Consider the following 23,310-nt stretch of genomic DNA (forward strand, 5'->3'; position numbering starts at 1 on the left):
CCCCCTCAGACCGATCACACTGGAGTAAGGGCCCCCCCGTAGATGCCATGTTGACGGCGGCAGCCACGAAGAGGGAATTGGCTCAGGAGAGCCCCTCAGTCCATCCACCGAGCAAGGAGTCCCGCTCGATGGACCGCTTAGGAAGCGAGTTTTAGTTCAGCGACCTTCTCGGTAAGGTCTCTGAACTATATGGCACATGTCATCAGGATGCAGCGGGATCTTATCAAAGAATACGCTGCCTCCCCTCCCGAGTCCATGTAGGCGGATGACAAACAATTGTACTCCACCCGAATGGCCACTCTGAGATCAATTTCAAATACCTCTATGCGGCTATTGTCCCACGCCACAGAGGGAGCCGCTAGGGCTAGCGGAGCAGGCCTAGTCATGAGACGTCAGGCCTGGCTCCGTCATTGTGACTTTGCGGAGCCTTTTAAAGCGTCCTTTGCGAACGCCCCTTTCGATGGTTCTGCCCTTTTTGGCAAAACGGTTCGCGAGACACTTGTCCAGAGCGAGAAAGATGGGAAGACGTCTGCCGTCTGAGTCCGCTTCTCTGCTCCCCAGCGGTCCTTTTTGAAGAACCAAAGGGTCAGAAGAAAATGTGGTTCTGGAAATCGCAACATTCCCAACCCGCTCCGGACAACCAGTCCTTCCGTGGCAGAGGAGGACAGGGAGGACGCAGCCCCAGGGGCAGAGGGGCTCCGAGAAACTTTGGGTCCAGAGAACCTTTCTCTGAACGGCCCGCGCAGCAGCCCTGAACGGTTGCCCGGCTGCTCCACTCTGGAGACAGTGGGGGGGGGGGGCACTTCTCGAAGCACCTAACGGCATGGGAGTCCATCACGACAGACCGCTGGGTGCTAAGCATTATATCCAGAGGGTACAAAATACCATTACTCCATGTCCCCAAATTCAAAAACCTCCCCGATGTACCACCCGATCAGAGGGAGGTCGCAGCCGCAGAAATTCAGCAGTTGCTAAGAAAAAGAGCCATCCAGCCCGTCCCCCAAGACCAGCTCGGATTAGGGTTCTACTCCAGGTTCTTTTTGGTGCCGAAAAAGACGGGGGACTCGAGACCGATCCTAGACCTTTCCCGCTTGAACCTGTCAGTAACCAAGGAAAAATTCCGAATGGTTACTCTTCAATCTGTTCTCCCCCTTCTAAGGGAGAACAATTGGATGTTCTCTATAGACCTCAAGGATGCGTACTACCACATTCTAATGGACAGATGATCCAGGAGGTTCCTCCGCTTCCGGCTGGGAGCCAGTCACTACCAGTTCAGGGTCCTTCCCTTTGGCCTCACCACAGCCCCCAGGGTGGTCACCAAGGTATTAGCAGTGATTGCGGCCCACCTGAGACTCCAGGGAATACAGGTCTTTCCGTACCTGGATGACTGGCTCCTGACCGCCCTAACAAGGCATCTACTTTGCTCAGCCAGAGACTTCTTTCTCCGCCTAGCCCCACAGTTAGGCATCACTATCAATGCCGACAAATCCCTTCTGGCCCCAACACAAGTCATAGAATTCATAGGAGCCAGAATAGACACCAGAGAGCTACGAGCCTTTCTAACTTCCGAGAGAATCCAGAATTTGCAACTCCATGTGCGGGCTATCCTCCAATCAGAGACTGCACTAGCGGAATTGGTCCTGAGGGCACTAGGCTCCATGGCGGCAGCGATTACGCTCCTTCCATGCGCCCGTCTGAACATGCAGGTACTGCAATAGACACTTCTAGTGCAATGGTCTTTTCTATCCCTTCCTCTTCACCACCCCATTGCTATCAGCAAGGCTTGCAGGAAGGCTCTTTTATGGTGGCTCCAAGCCTCGGACCTCCATACGGGCCGTCCCTTCTGCACCTCTCCCCCTCTCGCCACGGTGACCACAGACTCCTCCCGCCTCGGGTGGGGGGGGCATTATTCAGGCAGGACAGTCCAAGGCACGTGGAACGACACAGAGACCTCCCTGCATATCAACGTTCTGGAGATGAGCGGTGCTGTTCGCGTTGCAAGCACTTCAGGATCTCCTCCCCATAGGAACGATTGCGATTCAGTCAGACAACATGTCGGTTGTCTGGTATATCAACAAACAGGGGAACCAGATCTTGCCCTCTATGCCGCGAAGCCATGAGAGTGTGGGAATGGGCGATCTCCACCAACCGCTTTCTGATTGCAACGCACATTCCGGGACGGATCAGCATCCTAGCGGACAAACTCAGTCGCACCCTTCTTACCCCGTATGAGTGGTCTCTCAATCCACTAGTAACGAAGCAGATGTTCTTCATTCCACATTGCTGCAGTCCTAACTATTGGGTAGTCCGCTGTCCAGTCGGCCCGAATACCAAAGTATGGCTGGCGTCGGTCAGGCGACTAGACGACGCCAGGTGCGTCCGTAGTACTGCGATGACGCCGCGTCAGTATCCTCAGTCTTTTGCGCGCGCTGGTCAGGTGCAGAAGCAATTTTGCGAGTGCAGGTTGGCGTTCTGGAAGGTTTCTTGAAGTCAGGTTTCAGAGACCTAGTCAGTAAAATGGTACCCGTTGGGAATATTTTTGGTTTTCTTGCCTCAGTATTTAACGGTTGTCAGAGAAATAGAATAACTCAAAATTTCTTGTATGGGAAACAGAACTTATTTAGGGGATTACCATACTTTGTGTATGCCTTGTTTAGGGGCTGGAAACGCGGCGTTGTTGGATGCGCTCTTGTTATATATTTAGCAGTTACTATAAAGAAGGTTGAACTGTGCGATATATAAGGATAAAGCAGCAAAGCCTGGAGTGGAAGAACCGTGCCGACCTGGCCGGTTTCTTTAGAAAAAGCAGTGGGCGGAGGTTCAAAGTTTGGTTAGAAGGGAGTCTCGGGGAGGTTTTAGCGACAGCTGTTCTTGTATCCTCTCAGGAGAGAGGGAGGTTCCAGGGCTTTGTTTGTGGCTGTTCTTCCCTCTCTGTGCTAAGGGGGTTTGAGCCTCCCAGGAGTATCCAAGGCTTCTTTGAGGAGGCAGGGCTAGTGTTCCTTCAGTGGGCAGTCTCGGGTTAGACTTCAGGGTCTTTCCCTAAGAAACATATGCTTAAAATGTCAGAGGGGGCTCTGGGGGTGAGGAGAGGTTCTATTCCTGGTCCTCTGATAATGCGCCTAGGGCTTGCAGAGAGTTTGAAGAGTTTTACTGACAGGAGGTCTCTATGCCCCTCCTGATAAGAGGCCCAGGGGGTATCCCTGAATGAAGTTTTCTGATTGTTATGATTCTGAGGCCTCTTGCTTCTTCTCCCTGAGGGATTTTTTTCATTTTTCTTATACTGATGACAATGTGGATGATCTTTTAAATGGGAAGGTCCAAAGGTCAGTTTCTTTTTCAGAGCTTTGGAATTCTTGAGCTACCCCATTCCAAATGGGAAGCTTTTAATTTCTCTCTAGATGTGAAGGAAGATGTTAGAATTCTTGTTTCCTACTTCCTGATTCTTTGCCTCCCAAGTACCGGTTCTTCCTTAGGTGGTGTAGGGTTGCTGAAGCTCATTCCTGATCTTTTTCTTCTTGCCTGCACCTCGAACTAAACCTCAGGGGTACTAAAGGGGTGAAGGCCTAGGTTGTTAAAATCCTAAGAGTCCTAGGCTTTAGGCAAGGGCTTTCTCTCAGGCCTAAAAGTGTGAAGGCCTTCACTTTAAAAAATCCTTGTTGTGAATCCATAGTTTCAGTAAGGACTTTGATAAATGGGGAAAAGTCACAATATGTATCTAAGGTGGATGCTCTGGCAGCATTGAATGAGTGCTCACATGTTAAATATTTAGTTCATGTCTGAACAGGTTGGTAAACATGTGGGGCGGTGCCAGAAGGTAGGGTGTGCAGGCCTTATCGAGGATTTAGTCCATGTGTTCTACAGGTGGGTAAACATTCCTTGCAGTGTGAGATTGAATTTTGCGAGCATCCCCGAGGGTGGGATTTTGTGGTTCTGGTCTTGTTCTGATGTGAGGTTTGGTTCCTGGAAAATTGCAGTTTTAAAAGAAAAAGGAGGACAAGGCCTTTTGTTTATGCAAACTATGTTTGTTTGGATTGTGTGCAGCCTTTAAAGAAATTAAGAAATTAGCCTACTAAGAAATGGAACTTATCCTGCTTATGATTCCAGACTGTGGGGTGGGTTTAGGCGTGCAGGAGACAGCCTACAGGGACTCTGGGTGGCCTAGGACAGGAGTCCTCCTGCTCAATAGGTCCCCAGGGCTGGCGGTGTCAGTCACTTCGTATTCTTTTTAATGAAGGACCTTTTAGGCTCCTGCTCAGAGACTTCTCTGGCTCAGACTTTGGGAGAGGGGCTGTCTCTTTCAAAATGAATTGCTTCTTAATTACCCAAGACAGATTCTCCCGCCATATCATTCTTTGGTTACAGGTTTGTTTTCCATACCCAAAATCCTTTTCAAAGGCATGGAGACACAGATCAAGACTGATGGGTGCAGGCAGACATGCAGAATTTCTCCTTTTGCTCTAATACCAGGCCTCCTGGCCAGTTCCTCCTCCAGAAGCAAACCTAGGATTTTCACTTTACTCACCTATTGGGAGTACGAAGAACACGCTTCTCAATTTTGTGTGTTTATGTGCAACACTTTCCTGGACATTCCCAAGTTCAAAAATTGGGGTTGTAAACAGCTTTTACCTCTGCTGGGCAAAAGACACCTGAATGGTAACTTTAGTCGAAACTTACACTTGTTACATTAGCTCACTAAGTTGCAGGAAGTATCTGCGTTTTAGAATAAAATTCAGATTATCCGGTTCCCACCAAGACTTTATACTCAGGAAGCTTCACTTCATGCTTCTGGCTCCAGTATTTATCAGTTTCAGGCTAAAGGCCTTCAAATCTATCCTTACTTAGGCGACTGCCTGAGGTCAGCTCAAGAAGAGGAGCACCTTCTCTGGCATTTTGGATTATGTCATAGTAGGCTGCCTGATTCATTATATTTCAAGAGCGAAATAGACCTTGATCTAGTACCCTCTCAAGACATGTGCTTTCTGGGTGTGAGGGCCCAAGATACAGCAGCAGCATCCAGTACCTTATCCTCTCCCGGACAAACAAAAGAATCTTTGTGGTTACTTCCATCAGCTATCTCTTCAGTCGGGCCCCACCCAAGGCAAAGAAATTCAAGCCGCAGGGACAAACAAATCTTCTCTTCAGGTGCTTCCCAATGCCAAACATTCAACTATTAAGCTGGGCAGGGCGGAATGCCGGTCATTTCTGCCTCACTGTGCATGGCAACTTATTCTGGTGCTTCCTACCTTGCATTCAACAGAGGCCTTGTGGTGGGCTCAAGGGAATTCCACTAAACAAATAACTCTCTGTGACCGGCCATTCAATGAGAGTCATCAGGCATGTACAGTTTAAACAAGGGACTCTGGGGAACCCGGCCAGAAAATATGGAACAGGGATACAAGACAGTGGCCTGCGTTTGCACAGCAGGAACGAAAGATGGAACAAGAGATGTTAGCAGTCCAGTTTGCATTAATGTGGATCAACATATTACTTCTTCCAGGATCTTAGTTGTCCTCTATTCATATCAACATTATCATGATGTTACTTATCCAGGGAGAACACATTCTTACAACTTGTGTGCAGGCAAGCAATTCAGGTGTTGACAATCTCTTTCAGCTTACAACTGCATCTTCAGGCAAGGTTTCAAGCGATGGCACAGAACTCCTGCAGCTCGGCAAGCAAAGATTTCTCATGGGGGGAGACTGCTGAAGCTGGATCTTCACTCTTCAGAAAAATGACGGCGCGTCATGGAAGACTCCAGCAATAGATCTGTTAAACTAATGTGCTAAACCACCAGCTCAGAAAGTGGGAGATATTCGCAATATGGGGGCAACCCTACTGCGATCTTTTTTCGTCTCCATCAAACACCAAATGCGGCAATTTCTTCGCTCTAATCCCCCCTCCAGGGGAAACTCCAAGAGACGCTCTGGTGCATGCTTGGCCACCCGGTCTACTTTATGCCTATCCTCTTCTACCCCTGATGCTACAACTCTTACAGAAAGCCTCGCGGTTGGGGAGCAGGATGATCCTCATTGCCCCATTCTGGCCTCTGCAAATTTGGTTCCCTTACCTGTGGTCTCACCTTGTGAATCCTCCTTGTATTCTAGATCCCAGTCCGGATCTCATCTCCCATCCGTCGAACTTACCGACCCCAAACCTGGACAATCTGAAACTGACAGCTTGGTTGCTCCAGTTCCACTCCTAGTTAGGACTCCCGGTATCTCTTCACCAGTCAAAGCCATCCTTGTGGCAGCGCATAAGCCCTCCACCAGGAAAGTGTACAGCAGTAAATGGAAATGTTTCTCCATCTGGGCGGAGCATCATGATCTAGATCCCTTTATGGCTCCTCTTCCGTCCATATTAGACTTCCACACCGAACTCTTTCAGGAAGGCGCTAGTTGTTCAACTGTCAAAGTGCAATTGGCAGCCATATCACATTACCATGTGGGACATGATACAGGGCCTTTGATGTCGGCCAAGTTGTGTAAAACCTTTCTCAAGGGCACCTTCTTACTTAGAGCCCCTATAAAAGAAGCCGTACCACCATGGGATCTTTCACTAGTTCTTCAACCCTTGACTGCTCCACCTTTTGAACCCGCTGCTTCAGTAGATCTCAAATTCTTGTCTTGGAAAACAGCATTCCTTGTAGCCATCACTTCAGCAAAAAGAGTTTTGGAGCTTCAAGCTCTTTCTGTGAAGCCTCCTTATTTGATCTTTCACCTAGACAGAGTGTACCTCAGGATCAATCCTTCTTTACTTCCCAAGATAGCATCGGAAACCAACATAAATCAATCCATAAATTTACCGGTTTTCTTCCCTAAATATCAGAATAAGGGAGAGTACAAGCTGCACTCATTAGATGTTCATAGGCAGCTTCGCTTTTATACTCCTAGAACAGCTGGTCATAGACAGTCCGACCAGCTGTTAGTCTCCTTTGCCAAATTTAATTTGGGGAAAGCAATTTCAAAAGTATCTTTATCACGCTGGATTTCTCAATGTATCCTATTGGCGTATCAAGTCTCTGGGAGACCCACACCGGAAGGAGTTTGTGCACATTCCACTCGTTCTATCTCTACTTCTGCGGCCTTCAAGTCTAGAGTTCCATTGGATGATATTTGTTCGGCAGCCACTTGGACCTCATCTCATACCTTTATTAACCACTACAAACTGGACATGATTTCTAGAGGGAGAGCATCCTTTGGCCCTGTGGTGCTTCGCAATATCCTTCCATGATGGCCACCCAAGGTGCAGGTAGCTGGGGACTCTGTCCCACAGGTTGCTGACAAATGAACTCCCTACTTCAGATTAAGAAGTTATGTACTCACCATAACGTTCCATCTGAGTAGGTAGCTTCATTTGTTTGCAACCATCCCCCTGGCCTTCTTCGGATCTATTTTTAGTTGGATACCTATTTTTTGGGTATATATTGAGGGGCAAACTCTATCTGAGGTTATGGAGGGTTAGCAGGGGATTATGGGTGAGGGGAGGAGCTAGGAGCTTGGATCCATTAGCTTGAAACAAGTTGCCGGCTCAGATCCGATATCGGATCCAAGACCCACAGGTTGCAGACAGATGAAGCTACCTACTCAGATGGAACGTTATGGTGAGTACATAACTTCTTATTCCTGACTATGCTGCAATTAAAGAATTACAAGATTTAATGCATTCTGTTGAACAAGATGGTAAGCATACTTTACAATGTGGTTTTGACTCTTTAGAAGCATCTTGCAGGGCTGCTGTCACTGGGTCTGTACTTAGAAGGCATGCTTGGTTTAAGAAGCAAAATTTGCCAGATCATGTTAAAGCTAAATTACTGGATGCTCTCTTAAACCAAGACCGCCTGTTTGGCAACAAAGCAGACGTCCTTTAAGATGGACCTAAATCTATGCAAACTGTTAAAGATTTCCTGCAAGTACATCCTCCTAGATTTCGCAGGCATTGGCCTTCTAAGAATTGCTCCTTTCCAGTCTCTTCCAGGCCTTCTCAGTCCAAACCCAGGAACAGCAGACCACCTAGACTACAGTCTCAAGGTACTCACAGGCCTAAGCAGTGGGGTCTCCCACTTCCAAAGCTGGAAGTAGTAAGACACCCCCCCTATGGAAAAATATCCCAATGACTTGACCTTAAACCTTCCAAGCCCTGTTCAACTGCCTGCTCTTTTAGGGGGAAAGATCGCTGCTTCCTGTGCTAGGCAAAGATGCCTGGTTGGCAACCTTAGACTTAAAGGAAGCTTACCTGCACATTCCAATAAATGAATTGTGCAGGATATACCTATGCTTCAGAGCAGGCTCCATGCACCATCAATTCTCTGCACTTCCCTTTGGCTTATCTACTGCACCCAGGGTATTCACAAAGCGTCTAGCTCCAGTCATTGCATTTTGCAGGCAAAGAAATATATAAATATACCCATACCTGGACGATTGTCTAATTCAGGCAGAAAGCCAGGACATGCTACCAAAATGTCTGGCATTTGTAAAGGAACTTCTAACCTCACTGGGATGCACCATAAACGAAAAGAAATCTCATCTAGTACCCTGCCAACAAATTGTATTCCTGGGAGCAAGCTTGAACACAACTTTCCAGATGGCTTACCTCGCGCCAGAGAAAGAAGTTTGACAGCCTACTACAAACTACTGGCCACAAAGACCCAGCTATCTGCAAGGAAAATCCTGCAAGCCCTGGGGTTCATGGCCTCTTGCATTCTACTAATTCCATATGCAAGACTGCATATGAGGAAACTACAGTGGCATCTAAAAAGCCTATGGTGTCAACATTCTCAGGACCTGGAATAGGTGATTCCTATCATTCCTTGTATAAAGACAGAGTTCCTTTGGTGGACAGAGGTCTGCTACCACAACAAGGAGCTCCCATTCACTCTACCCCCTGCCGCCCAAACTCTAACAGACGCATCAGACTATGCATGGGGGGCTCATTTGGCAGGGCAGTGCATTCAGGGCAAATGGAACCAGAGTCAGATGCACCTACATAGCAGTCAAAAAGAAATGTTAGCTGTACAGAATTCCCTGACAGCCTTCAAGGACCACATTCTTCCAGGACATCTATTGGTAAGGGAAGACAACACCACTGTTAAGTGGTACATAAACAAGCAGGGGGAACACACTCATACCCTCTCTGCAGACTAGCCATGGCCCTGTGGAACACAGCCTTGAGCTACCAAGTGCACCTACAAGCTCAATTCCTGCCAGGCAAGCTAAATTCACTGGCAAACAACCTAAGCAGAAATCTCATGGACCCACACGAGTGGAAACTGGAACCAAAGATATTCAACGTTTTGAGAAACAAATGGGGGAATCCTTCGATAGAACTGTTTGCCTCCCCTCAGAACTACCAGTTGGACAAATTCTGCACAAGGACTTCCCACAGTCAAGCTTGGAAAGTGGATGCCCTGTTCTTCACCTGGGAAAGCCTCTCAGTTTGCCTTTCCTCTGTGCCTCTCCTCTCGAAAGTTCTGCTAAAGATAAAACGGGACAAACCAAGAACAATACTGATTGCACCAGACTGGCCACGCCAACACTGGTACCCCTCTTGCGCAGTATGTCACTGCTGGAACCATGGCACCTGCCTCAGACCCCTTCCCTGCTGTCCCAGCAGGAGGGCCAGATTCTGCACCCTCAACTTCAAACCCTGAACCTTGCAGCCTGGCTAATTCCTTGAGCTCTCCAATAACATCCCTCAGTAAGCAGGTGTTAGATGTCATTCTGGAGGCAAGGAGGCCTAGTACTAGAAAATCCTATGCTGAAAAGTGGAAAAGATACTGTTCCTGGAGCCAGACTCAGGGGATGGGTACAACGGTGCCCAACTTACCTCATATTCTTCAGTACTTAACAGAGATGCTCCACAAGGTCCTTTCCTTCTCATCAATTAAAATTCATGCCTCTGCTATTTCAGCTCATAATACTGAACCACCCCTCTTCTCTCACCCCCTGCTATAGCAATTCCACCCAGGAGAGCCCTTCTTCAGCCTGGGACCTTAACTTTGTATTGGAAAAGCTCACTCTACCTCCTTTTGAGCCAGCTGGAACTGCAGAGTTGAAATTCCTTTCTTAGAAAACAGCCTTCCTTCTTGCCATCACTTAAGCAAGAAGAGTGTCTGAATTACAGGCCCTCATGGCAGTGGAGCCATTCATCATCTTCCATGGTGACAGGGTGTCACTCAGGACCAATCCTTCCTTTATGCCCAAGTGGTATCTAGTGTGGCCCTTAATCAGCCCATTCGTTTGCCTACTTTTTTTCCCCAAATCCACAAAACAAAGGAGAACAAATGCTGCACTCTTTGGACGTGCACAGGCAACTTAGATTTTATTTGGACAGAACTAAGCCTTTCAGAAAATCTGAAGAGCTGCTAGTTGGCTTTGCTGCAGGGGCAGAGGGGAAGACCATTTCAAAGCAAAGCATTTCTAAGTGGATAGCCCATGGCATTCATTTCTGCTATAAGCACCATGGAAATCCTACCCCGCAGGGGATAAGATCACATTCCACCAGGGCTGAATTTACCTCTACAGCCTTTCTTAGAGGTGTCCCTACCAGGGGCATCCTAGAAGCTGCTACCTGGAGCTCTGCACATACTTTCACCAAGCATTACCACATGCCTATTTTTTTCTAAATCCAGAGCTGGTTTTGCCATTGCAGTTTTGCAGGGTCTAATAGCTGGTCCTAATGCTCTCTAACTTCCTCCTCCCTTTTTTAGCTTTGGGAATCAACCCAGATGTAATGACTGCAACAGTGAAACACGAAGAACATAGTACAGTTGTGTACACTTCATAGGTTCATAGGTAGGTACTAGGCTATCGGCCCTAGGGCCCATACAAGCCTAGCCAAAAAATGTACCCTGGCTTTCGCCACCCAAGAAAATTATTTTCCTGTGCCCCTGTCAAGCAGAGCCACAGAAGTGATCCCCGGGGTGAATTTCCCATTTCCCATCCAATCATCAAGATTTTTCTTGAAGAGTGCTAATGAGGAGCTCTGTTTGACATAGATAGGTAGTCTGTACCAGAGTATGGGAAGTCTCTGGGACAGGAATCTATCCCTCCAGCATGTTCTGTTTATTGTGGTGACAAGGTTAAGGTCCCTAGAGTGTGTAGCTTGGAGGGATTGGGGTTTCTTTAAGTGGAGCGTGTCCAACAGCTCTGGGTTTGACATAGCTTTGTATGTTAGGCAGAGATTGCCCCTGAGTAGGCGATATGTGATGGAGTAAAGCTGTAGTTTTTTGAGACGGTCTGCATAGGGCATATGTTTGAGGCCAGTAATCCTCTTTGTGAGGCATTTCTGTGGTCTTTCCAGTTGTAGATGTCTTGTGAGGTACATACCAAAATGGGCGTTGTACTCTATAATGGGTCTAATGAGTGATGAGTAGAGGGGAACAATGACCTCTTTTTTTTCTGGATGAGAATCCTTTTGTGATTAGATGAGCCACGTAGAAGAATTTCCTGACCACTGTGGCGATGTGATTATCAAAGGAGAGACTACTGTCCACCTGTGTCCCAAGGTCTCTTCACATTTTCGGCATTAAGTAGACTACCAGCTATGTGGTAGTTCATGGGTACAGAGTTTTTACCAAAGGGGATGACAATACACTTTTTGGCATTGAGCTTCAGGCTATGGCTTTGACACCAGGTATTTGTCTCACTGAGGCCCTTTTGTAGTTTGTCCACATCGTTAGGAGTTTTGATTATGGCTCCTAGTTTGCAGTCATCTGCAAACTTTGTTAGCCAAAGACCTTCTGTGTTGGCCTGCACTTCAGAGAAGTAGATACCAAACAGGAGAGGACCCAGGACTGAACCCTGTGGTACTCCACTTGTCACTGGTCTGTGGGGGGTGGTGTCGAAAGCCTTGGCGAGATCTAGATAAGCTGTGTGAACCATTTTACCCTGATCTATGGCTTTGGTGACTGCTTCAAAGAAGTCCATCAGGTTTAGGAGACATGATCTGCCTTTTACAAAACCTATGTCTCTTACTTATCTGTCAAAGAAAGCAGAATTTAAAGCATGGGTAGTGGAAATGATATACAAGTCATTTAGGAAGATAGAAATTTCTCCAGAACAAATAGCTATAGAGACTAGGATAGAATGAAATTGGAGTTTAAAATCATGGAAGGAATAAGAAAGATAGAGATACAGAGGAATAAAGCAATATGAATTCTTTACAAGAGTTGACAAAGATTAAAGTACTACAGAATAAGGGAATACTTACCATAAATGTAGATGTTCGAGTGTATTCACTGTTGCAGTCCTGGTTACCCTCCCTTCAGCCCTCTGACTTCTCTTGGCTATACATTTCTTCTTGAGTGTATTTCAGCTTTCTGGTGTATTTGCTTTTTGTTGGAGGTGTAACCTAACATATAATTGCTTTCCATTATGGGGGCACCTGACATCTGGGGCAAGAAAAACTGATGTAATGGCATCGGCTGCATGTTTTATACCCCTGACGACTTGACGTCATGGAAGAAGAGACAGCATCCGACGCAGGAATCCATATTCAGGGCGGCTGAGGGCTACCTGCAGGCAGATAACCCAAATGTAATGACTGCCACAGTGAATGCACTCTAACATCTACGTTTATGGTAAGTGTACACAGCTTTACTTTTCTTTATATTTCCCAGTATGTTGCTTGAGAAACTGCATTGGATTGTCTAAATGCTTTGCATTTACCCTTACCCTTGTGGACTCTATTTTACAGCAAAAGAGAGAGACCTGTTTGTTCGCTTAGTTTTAAAAAAAGTGAAATAGCTGAGTTTACCAGCCACCATCATGTGGAGTTGTTTTGTTACACACTTGCTGCATTTACCATTTACTAACAGTAGTATATGCCAGTCTTTTTATTTGGTGTTCCCCCTTTCAGAAAAGGGCTCATAATTGAGGGTTTTGTAACTGATATTAGCCAGTGCACACTGTCAAGTGAAATAGTGTCCTTCATTTCCTTCCCTGAGATGCAGATGTGTAACATTGCAATGCAATGAGGTTGATCAGCTTAATTAACTTCAGTGCCATTTTCTATGCATTTGTTGCAGCCTTTTGTAAGTTCTTGCCATGTGTGCAGCCTCACAGCTCTCCTGCTGCCAGCTTTAGGACAGCAACTTCAGATTTGAGTTTTCTTTACCTTGCCCTGCACACTAATCTGAGCAGCAGTCATTTGTTGCAAATTTTAAGGTGGGCAGAAAGTTGGTGGTAATTAATAATCATATTGTTTGCCTTTCAAGTATTTGAAGACTTGCAGTGCTGTGTGGGTTGTAGCCAACATCACTAGAGCTGTTGATGACAAGACTGCTAAGGACATGCTGAATGAAAGTCTACGGACCCAACTCTTTATGGATGGTCAATATGGAAGGATTGCATTTATCTGCACAAAGACGGACTGTTTCAGTGTTAGTGAAATTTGCAGGTCAGTTTTTGATGTAGTTTTTTTTTTTTTATTCATGAGAATATGTATTAGTGTCTAATTTAATAGAGCTGTGTGTTTTTTTTTCATTATTGGATCATTTTACATGTGAAATTCATTCAGAAACCTGTTTACTGTTGTGAATGATGTTGACACGCAGGAATTCTTTTCTTGAAAGAAGCTTTGCATGTCTTCATTTGAAATGTAATTGTACGCATCAGATGCTTGTAGATTGCTGTCTTGTTCTCATTTTCCTTACTTTTTATTACAGCTGAGATCTCTGTAGCTTGAGGTTGTTCACAAGAAGTATACATGTATCATCTTTAAGGTTTTGTGTTCATCTTTTTATACCAGAGGAGTGTCACTGTGAAACTTTTCTCATTCTAAACTTGTCTAGCAGCATCTGTCTCTCAGCAAGTTTAAATTTCGCTTTCTTTAATGTTGTAGGACTTATACTTCTCTTCCTTCTTATCATTAACTTGGATCTGTTTTCAGCAGTTTGTGAAAATATGTTTGTCAGTCGTGCTGTATCAACCTTTTTGCACCCTGGTTATTTTTAGGGAAGAAAGACATGTGAACCTTCCACAATTTTTTTTTAATTTGTATAGCCAGCTCTGAAGAGAAAGTCAAAAATGTTGAATCTCCCAAACTACCACGTTACCTTTGCAATAAACAGGTAAACCATTCCTGTTGTGCAAGTCTCAAAATGCAGTTAATCTCTTTGCTGTTTTTCGGCTTCTCCCTTAGGGATCGCCACAGCAGATCACTGGTCTGCAGATTGATTAGCAGTGGAGGTTTTACAGTGTTAAGTTGTCAGCCCAGTGCCCAACCTTCACAGAAGGTGCACACACTACTGCAGGACTTTAAAACTCATTCAACCATAGGGGGTTAGCCATTGCTATTCATACAAAAGTCTGTATACAGTCACAGTGGGCATGGGAATTCAATTTGGTATCTTACTGGGTTAGCCATTGCTGTTCAGGCTCAGTTTGTATACAGAGCCCCTTCCTAATTTTATTTCTTGAAGTTAGTTCTTTCATCATATTTCTAGGGAGTGGCCTGTTGTTATCCAGTCAACGATTGGGAGACCTCAAGGTTGAGGTTTCTTTTCTTAGACTCTCCCCATATGGCTAGATAGCCCTTCAGGAAGAAGCACCTTTGGATTTTTTCATGTGAAGACTTGCTGCTGAATGCCTTGTCTGATGGGAGCTTGAGTTGAGGGACATAGTATCATATTGGGAGTACAGGCTATAGTTAGGGCTGGGTTTGATGGAACTTTCCATCTGTCACGTGCTAGATTCATCTTGCCTGACAAACTAGCACTTACCTATTGCATGCTTACTATGGGGATAGCAGGGGCACAGTGCTACTATTTTGTATGGGGGGGTCTGAGATGGACAAAGGTGATCCATTCATTTTCACCCCTTTTCTCTTTCTTCTGAAAATATCCTTCTTTTGGCAGGTCATTAAGACATTGATGTCCAGGGTTGACTGGAATCATGCCCTTTATTAATCTTCCTAGAAACCCCCCAGTGTGTCTGGGGAAGGACACCTGCTGATGGTTAGTTTGGACAAGGAAAGTTTACGCACCCATATGCACACATAGTTATACATGTTTAATGCACACACACACACACGTGCATTATATATTTTTATGTAATGCATGGTTATGTTGTCCCATCTCACCTTCATTCTTGCTGGTTGGGTTCTGAGACCATTCTCAGCTTCGACTCTGCCGATATACAATAACTCGAGAGCTTTTACTGGCTCGAGGTTACCCCTTATCCCAGCATGCCTAGCTGCAGCTACCCACATCTTGTTTGCCGCTTGCAGCGTCGAGATTGCTCCATACTGGCTCAGGCTAAGTACTTTGTTTTTTCTAGTTACTTGCTAATTTTTGGTCAATTTACTGGTTATATTGACTCGTTAGAGTGTGTATATTTCTTCGTTAGTCTAACGGCCCCTTTCTCTGCTCTTTGTGGTGATTTTGGCCGTAATTTTCTCTTTCAGGCCTGCTTTCCCCTTAGAGCCCATTTAAGTTAGAGGGTTCTTCCCTTTATTCACCCCTTCTCTGGGATTGCTAGTTAAGTTAGAGGCTCTCCCATCAGGGGAGTTGCTGTTCAAGTTAGAGGCTCTCCCCTTTCCTCCTCCTTCCTTTATTTATTTATTTATTTTTTTCCTTTGTGGTTATCAGCCTGTTTGCTTCTACTTGTTGTAGGCTGTGAGTGATAAGTTTTTCTCTGTGGAAACTTTTTCCTGATTAGTGCTCGTTATGTCTATAGAGTCTAAACCCTCTGGATTTAAAAAATGCGATCCGTGTTTCCAAAAAAATGTCCCTTAGAGACGGGCACATGAGTTGCGTTTATTGTTTAGGGGCTGTTCACCTGCAGGACTCTTGCTCATGATTTCAGTTCCAGAGTCCTGCAGGAAAGAAAAAATAAGCTTATTTTACATGGCCTCCTGAAGAACCCTCAAGATGCCTCGTGGGTCCTTAGCCTGCCAAAGTGTCCAAGAAACACTCCAAGCCATCGGTTCCCAGCTCGGAACAGACAGAAATTACTGAGAAGCCTTCGACTCTTTTGGACACCGGCATTGGCTCTGACAAAACTAAGTCTCCGGTAGCTCTATCTGTGTCCTCGGAGCCAGTCCGGATCCTTAAGAGATTAAGGTCTCTCTCTTTGGAGCCAGTATGCTCCGCTCCAGTCTGCTCTGCTGCAACCTGCAGCAAGCAGTCACTGGTCCTCTTCACACTCCTTTCGGTCCTCTGGACTTTCAGATCATGATGTGGAGAGAGTGGTCAACAGGTTCCTCAAGTCACAGGCACTTGCTAAATTACTTTTGAGCCCAGCCCATAAAGATTTGGCTCCTTCGGCTCTCCCAGCTTCTCCATCGATTCCTCCTCTGACTCTCTTAAGCTCGGAGCCGGAGTGGATGGAGTTTGTGGTGGTGGAACCGTCGGCTCCAGTTTCTTCTCCCTTATCGGTTCCGATGACTGCTCTGATCTCCTCAATGTCTCAGTCTGTTGAGGAGTCTGGGCACCAAAGCACTCTCGCCGGCTCTGATGAGGAAAGTGGCATCGGACCCTTGTCCGACCCCGCTCTCCCTCTCGGAGCTTCAATGCAGGTGAGCTTGGCTCCTACATCAGCCTCTGAGCCTTCGCTCCCGGTTCGAAGGAGATCTCCAGGCTCTTAGGAGCCGGAGGCTCCTTTGACTCGGGACTGTGGCGCCTTCGAGGTGATGAGCGTGCTGTCTTTTGAGACTGCTCCACCCTCTGCTCCATTGGCTCCTTCTCCCCCGGTGTCTGTGCCTGCCTTTCTCCCACCTCCTGCCAAGTGTAGGGAACCTGTGCCCAAGGATGCCCCACTGGATGATCCCACTTCTTCTGAAACCTCCCCCGAGCATTCAGAGGAGGTCCCTCGGCAGAAGTGTAAGAGGAAGCATTTAGACTCCCCTGAGTCAATCACTTCGGATACGGACTTGGATGAGTTGGAAGGGTCCCCATGGTCCCCCTCTGAGGATGTCTTTTTTTCAGACATCTTGGAAATCCTTAGAGGGGTGGCTGGAAGTCCCTATCCCCTTCTGAAGACGAGTTCGTATACCTGGGCACATTTGGTTCCCAACCTTCCACCTCTTGGGTGTGTCTGTCTTTCGACCCACTTTTGTCTGTAGTGAGGCGAAAGGCGTGGCGCGCTCCAGAGACCATGGAACCTGTTCCGAGGAGACCTAATGAATTTATTACAGCTTCAGAAGACAAGTCTTTTCTCTCCAGGGGAGTCCCTGTTGATGCCATGGTGGTGGCAACAGCCACCAAGAAGGAACTTGCGGAAACTTGTTCATTTGTCCAGCCACCAAACAAAGAGTCTCGTAAGATGGACAGGTATGGGAAGCATATGTTTTCTTCAGCGACTTTTGCTCTGATTGCTGAATTACCTATCACATTTCACATGACTTCAGAGGGATCTCTTGAAGGAGCTAGGAGAGATATCCTGTAAGATCCTACAGCTGAGGGAGTTGCGAACAGGGCATCTTCCCAGCTTGTGACCTTGACCTCCATGAGGCTCATTTCTTATGTGGCAGATGAGCTAGTAGGGCAGCAGGTACTGCATTAGCTTTACGCAGACACTCTCAGACGCACCTTTGTCAATTTGCGGTTAAGTCTTCATTTACCAACACCCAGTTTGATGGCTTGTTCTTGTTTGGGCCTCAGGTAAAAGAGACTCTCCCCAGGTGTGAACAGGATGGCAAGACTCTCTGCCGTAGGGGTCAGTTTTTTCGCTCCATTTAGACCCTATCCTAAGAGTCAAGAGCGGAAAAATGTGGTTCCGAAATTCCCAGGGATCTTCGCCTGACACACATGGTGACTTTTTTCCCCAGGGGCAGAGGGGGAAACAACAATGGAACACGCCGCCCTCATGGCAGAGGGGGTCCACAATAGCAGGGCGACCAGAGATACTTTCTCTGCTAGGCCCTTCCAGCACTCCTGAAGGGAGGCCCGGCTGTCCACCTCTGGAGGCAGTCGGGGGCAGACTTTCATTGTACCCAGCAGCTTGGCAATCTATCACGAGAGAAACATGGGTACTGTCGATAATATCCAGGGGTTATAAAATCCTTTTTTCTCAGTCCCCCTCAAAAGACAAACGTTCTATCCCAGACGTTTCACCCAGTCTTTGGGATCATGCAGTCCTAGAGGTTCAAAGATTGCTAGAAAAAAGTCATCCAGGAAGTCCCCACAGACCAAATTGGACCCGCAACTTACTCAATGTTCTTTTTAGTTCCAAAGAAGACAGGGGGACTAGAGACCAATCTTGGATCTCGCCAAGCTAAACCAATCGGTAAAAAAGACAAAGTTCCGGATGGTGACACTGCAATCTATTCTTCCCTTTTTGGGTCAGGACAGTTGGATGTGCTGCATAGATCTCCAGGATGCGTACTACCATATAAAAATGGACGGGCAATCCAGGAGATTCCTACGCTTCCGGCTGTTAGCCAGTCATTATCAGTTCAGGGCCGTGCCCTTTGGTCTCACCACAGCCCCCAGCATGTTTACCAAGTATATGGCAGTGTTCATGGCTCACCTGAGGTGTCTAGGATTCCAGGTGTTTCCATATCTAGACGACTGGCTCGTCACTGCTACCACTGAGCATCAACTAATTAAGGCACGGGACTACACAATCCAAGCTTGTTCCCAGTTAAGCATCACAATAAATTATGAAAAATCTGCCTTGTTGCCTTGTCAGTCTATTACCTTTATAGGGGCAGACTTAGATGCAAGATGTATGATAGCAAAACTGCCTCTAGACAGGGTGTCAACCATTCGTCAACAAGTTTCTTTTTTTCATAAACAAGATGAGAGTTCAGGCAAGACAAGTCTTACAAGTACTGGGCTCAATGGCTGCAGCTATTACGCTAGTTCCTTTAGCACGCTTCTACATGTGGATTCTACAGTGGCTTCTTTTCGCTCAGTGGTCTTTCCAGGAATTGTCAATGTCACACATGATCTTGATCATGGAATCTTGCAAAAAGGACTTACTATGGTGGCTGGTCTCCCCCCAGGTGATTCTGGGCAGACTCTTTCTAGACCCGCATCCGATAGCCACAGTGACCATGGACGCTTCCCAGATAGAGTGGGGGGGGGCATTTATCTGGGACGGTCTGTCCAAGGCACATGGCAACCTCACGAGTACCATATGCACATCAATGTTCTAGAGATGAGAGCGGTGCTTCTGGTGTTGAAAGCACTTCAAGAATCACTACCTACAGGGACCATTGCAATCCAGACAGACAATATGTCAGTGGTATGGTACATCAACAAGCAGGGCGGAACCAGATCTTACCCCTTGTGTTAGGAGGCACTTTGAGTATGGCAATGGGCAATGTCTTCCCAATGTTTTCTGATTGCAACGCGCATTCCTGGAAAATCCAACGTGATAGCGGACTGGCTCAACAGGGCTATCCTCGTGCCTCATGAGTGGTCCCTGAAGCAAGAAGTTGCAGACTTGATTTTCCGCAAATGGGGCCAGCCATGCTGCAGTCGTTTTGCAACTCCCCTACACAACAAATGCCGCAGCTACTTTGCCCTAATTCCCCCTCCAGGACAGTTACCCAGGGATGCACTTGTTCACGATTGGCCTCCGGGACTACTACATGTTTTTTCACCCTTCCCTCTCATTCCAAAGGTACTTCAGAAAGCAAAATCGTTGGGTTGCAAGCTCATCCTCATTGCTCCTTACTGGCCTCATCAGATATGATTTCCGTTTTTTCGCCATCACCGTCAACTGGAGCTGTGGATACTGGACCCAATTCCGGACCTCCTGACGCATCAGTCAGGCGGGCTCCACCTATCCCTTCAAACTCTCAAGCTGACTGCTTGGTTACTCCACTTCCAGTCTTAACCAGGCTCCAAACCTTTCCCCTGTTGTACAACACATACTAGTGTCCTCCCACAAGCCCACTAGTAGGATTTACACTAGCAAATGGAAGAGGTTCTCTTACTGGGCCAAAAGTAATAACATTGATCCCCTTATGGCTCCTGTTCACAAAATTCTTGACTTTGTCTGAAACCTTCGAAAAAGGGGCAGCTGCTATTAGGGTCCAACTGGTTGCCATCTCCAGTTTTCATGTAGGAGACTTGGGTTCAAATATGTCCCATAAGTTGGCAGACTTGGTTTTAGCTTCAGTGGTTCTGCCCCCTTTTGAACCAGCAGCATCTTGCCCCTTGAAGTTTCTATCGTGGAAAGCCCTCCTCTTGGTAGCTATAACTTCAGCTAGACGGGTTTCTGAATTACATGCTTTGTCTGTTCACCCGCCGTATCTCATTTTTCACAAAGATAGCCTCTCTAAGGGCCAATCCTTCTTTCATGCCAAAGGTTTGTTCCGAGTGCAACTTAAATCAGTCCATTGAGCTACCTGTGTTCTTCCCCAATTATGGCAATGAGGCAGAGTATAGATGACACCAATTGGATGTTCATAGACAATTACGTTTTTATTTGCACAGGACTAAAGACCTCAGAAAATCAGACCAATTGTTCATATCCTTTGCTGACAATAAGCAAGGTTACCCAGTTTCTAAAGTGACTTTATCAAAATGGCTGTCAGACACACTTACTTATTCATATGATTTGCATAAAAAGACGCTTCCAGGGAGACCCAGAGGACATTCAACCCGAGCCTTAACCACCTCTGTTGCCTTCCAAGCTAAACTGCCTTTAGATTCAATCTGTGCAGCAGCAACATAGGCAAATCCTCATACCTTTATCTCTCATTACAAAGTGGATGTGGTCTCCAGGAATAGGGCATCCTGTGGTTCCATGGTCCTGAAGAGTTTGTTCCAGTGAGCCACCCCGAGAACCAGGTGCTAGGGACACAGTCCCAACCAGCAAGAACGAAGGCGAGATGGGACAACATAACATAAATTAGTGGATGTGGTCTCCCGGAATAGGGCATCCTTTGGTTCCACGGTCCTGAAGAGTTTGTTCCATTGAGCCACCCCGAGAACCAGGTGCTAGGGACACAGTCCCAACCAGCAAGAACGAAGGCGAGATGGGACAACATAACATAAAGAAGGTTATGTACCTACCATAACGTTCCATGTTTTTGTCCTTCATCTCACCTTCCTTCTTGCATCCACCCCTCCTTCCCCCTTCCTGGAGGTTGGAGAGGAGTTCTTTATTGGTTACACTGGCTGAGTTTCCTGCTGACATACCAGGTTGGTTAACCATACTTTGTCCTTTCTTCTTTCTTTCCGACCTTGGTGTAAGAGCTTAGTAAAAAAATTGTTTTTCTTACTACATATGTCTAGTGTCTGCTATTACAAATGAGATCTGGGTAGCTGCCTCTAGGCATGTCTGGATAAGGGATAGCCTCAAGCCAGTAAAAGCTCTCGAATTATTGTGTATCGGCAGAGTCGGAGCCGATCCGACCAGCAAGAAGGAAGGCGAGATGAAGGATAACAAAATGGAACATTATAGTAGGTTCATAACTTCTTTTACATGCACACAGTCAAAGAAAATTGTACCAGAAGGAGCATCAGGCCTGAAAGGAATGAAAATTGAAATCCCACTCAGACCATCTTTTTAATCCCTTCCCATTTCCCCTGTATCATTATGAGAACTGTATACACACTTAAGCAGCTGTGGTTTTCTGTTGCTTTGACCACAAGTAAGTAAGGGAAGTAGCATCACCAGATACAAAATGTACACGGATGTTGTGTTTCATATGCATCTCTTCTGTTCCATGCGGCAATTATAGCACACCTTAACAATTTTCTAGAAGTCTTTGGAGTCTCAGGGAGTTTTAAACATCCCCATAGAAGGGTGAAGTTGGAGCTATTACTACGCATTTTTAGTACCCAAGCATGAAAACCAGTGGAGGCCAGTTTTGGATCTCTCTGATAGAAACAGGTTTTTAACTGTAACAACATCAGAGTGTTAACACTGCAAGCCCGCTTTGCTAAGAGATACTTTCCTAATCACGTTAGACATGAACAAAGTTTGTTTTTATATTAATTTTTCATGGGCTTCATGAATGGCGCAGTGGTGCAGCAGGTAAACTTGTTGCCTCACAGCAAGAGGTTCTCCCATTCAATTCTCAGCTGGGGTGCCTTCTGTGTGGAGTCTGCGTGTCCTCTTTACGTTCATGTGGGTTTCCTCTGGGTGCTCCTGATTTATCCCACATTCCAAAGATGTGTCTGGAGCATTTTTCCCTGGGCCTCCACTGAAAATAGGCTCTGTCCTTGTCCGGACTTTCCCAACGTAACATAAAATAATGTTTCACAAAGACTACGCAGATTAGAGATTAGAGGGGGACAGACACTGTATCTATCTTTTTTAGCTCTCTGCATTTTCATTTGACCTTCCTTTCATGCCCAGAGGTTTGCCAGATTCCTGTTACTAGTGCTTGCCCCTCTGATAATGAAGGTATTGCACTTACACCCATACTTAGATTGCTTTGTTCAGGTTACTTCATTTGAGGAACCTAAAGGTGGCTCTTTCATAAACCAAGGCTGTTTTTCAAGCTTACAAAATGACCTTAATATTTAAACATAATGCCTTAACCTTCCCCTAATGGAGGCATTTTTCAGAGGCCATACTGGAAATGTGATGGAAGCATGCCATACTGGAAATGTAAAATTACAAAATTTTTGCTCGTTGATAAAATCTTTTCTTCTTGAACCTTTATCATTTGTTGTTGAATAACTTCTCGTCTTCCCTTGTCTGGTAGTGCCTCGTTCTTCCTCCCCTTTACTGTTTTCTGGTATTCCTCCCTACCATCGTTGGTAGCTCCCGCCTGTATCCTCTGTGGTATTCTAAGGATACTATTGTTGGTACTCTTTTTCTTCCTTTCTCATATATATATATATATATATATATATATATATATATATATATGTATGTATGTATGTATGTATATAAATATATATATATATATATATATATATATATATATATATATATATATATATATATATATATATATAGTGTGTTTGGTTGTTATATCGTTATACAGTTGTAAGTTTTTGTTGTGGATATTGTGGTTTTTACAGGTGTAGTGGCGTTGACTTTTTGTGCTTATGGCAGATAAGAAAGGGACCATGGGTTTTCAAGCTTGCGACTAGTGTACTCATAAAATGCCGAATTCGGACGCACATTTCTCTTGTGTATATTGCTTAAATGTGCCTCATTTGAGTGTTCTACCACCTTGTAATATTTGTGCAGGCTTTAGTACCCGCACTCTGAATGAGAGACACAAGCTTATTCTTAAAGGACTACTCAAATCTCCCTTCTCCGGAGGCTCTTTGTGCGTCAGAGGGTTCTCCTCCTCCCAGAAAAGATCACAAGAGGGGAGGAGCCATTCGGTACCCTCTTCCCATAAAGATCTAGAATCTAAGTCTTTAGAACCTAGACCCAAGTTGCCAAAATT

At 45.9% G+C, this 23,310-nt stretch overlaps 1 protein-coding gene across 2 annotated transcripts in view; it reads left to right on the plus strand.

Annotated features, from left to right (window-relative positions):
- The window catches only part of LOC122798813, a 2,048,867-nt gene that overhangs the window by 496,842 nt on the left and 1,528,715 nt on the right, over window positions 1-23,310 (plus strand). For both annotated transcript variants that reach the window (XM_044067935.1, XM_044067936.1), the window contains exon 6: window positions 13,214-13,395. In XM_044067935.1, coding sequence (XP_043923870.1) covers window positions 13,214-13,395 — 182 coding nt within the window. The remainder of the gene's footprint in view (window positions 1-13,213; window positions 13,396-23,310) is intronic.

Source organism: Protopterus annectens, chromosome 3.part1, assembly GCF_019279795.1.
Source record: "Protopterus annectens isolate FY-2018-M chromosome 3.part1, PAN1.0, whole genome shotgun sequence".
In the NCBI taxonomy this organism is placed as follows: Eukaryota; Metazoa; Chordata; order Ceratodontiformes; family Protopteridae; genus Protopterus; species Protopterus annectens.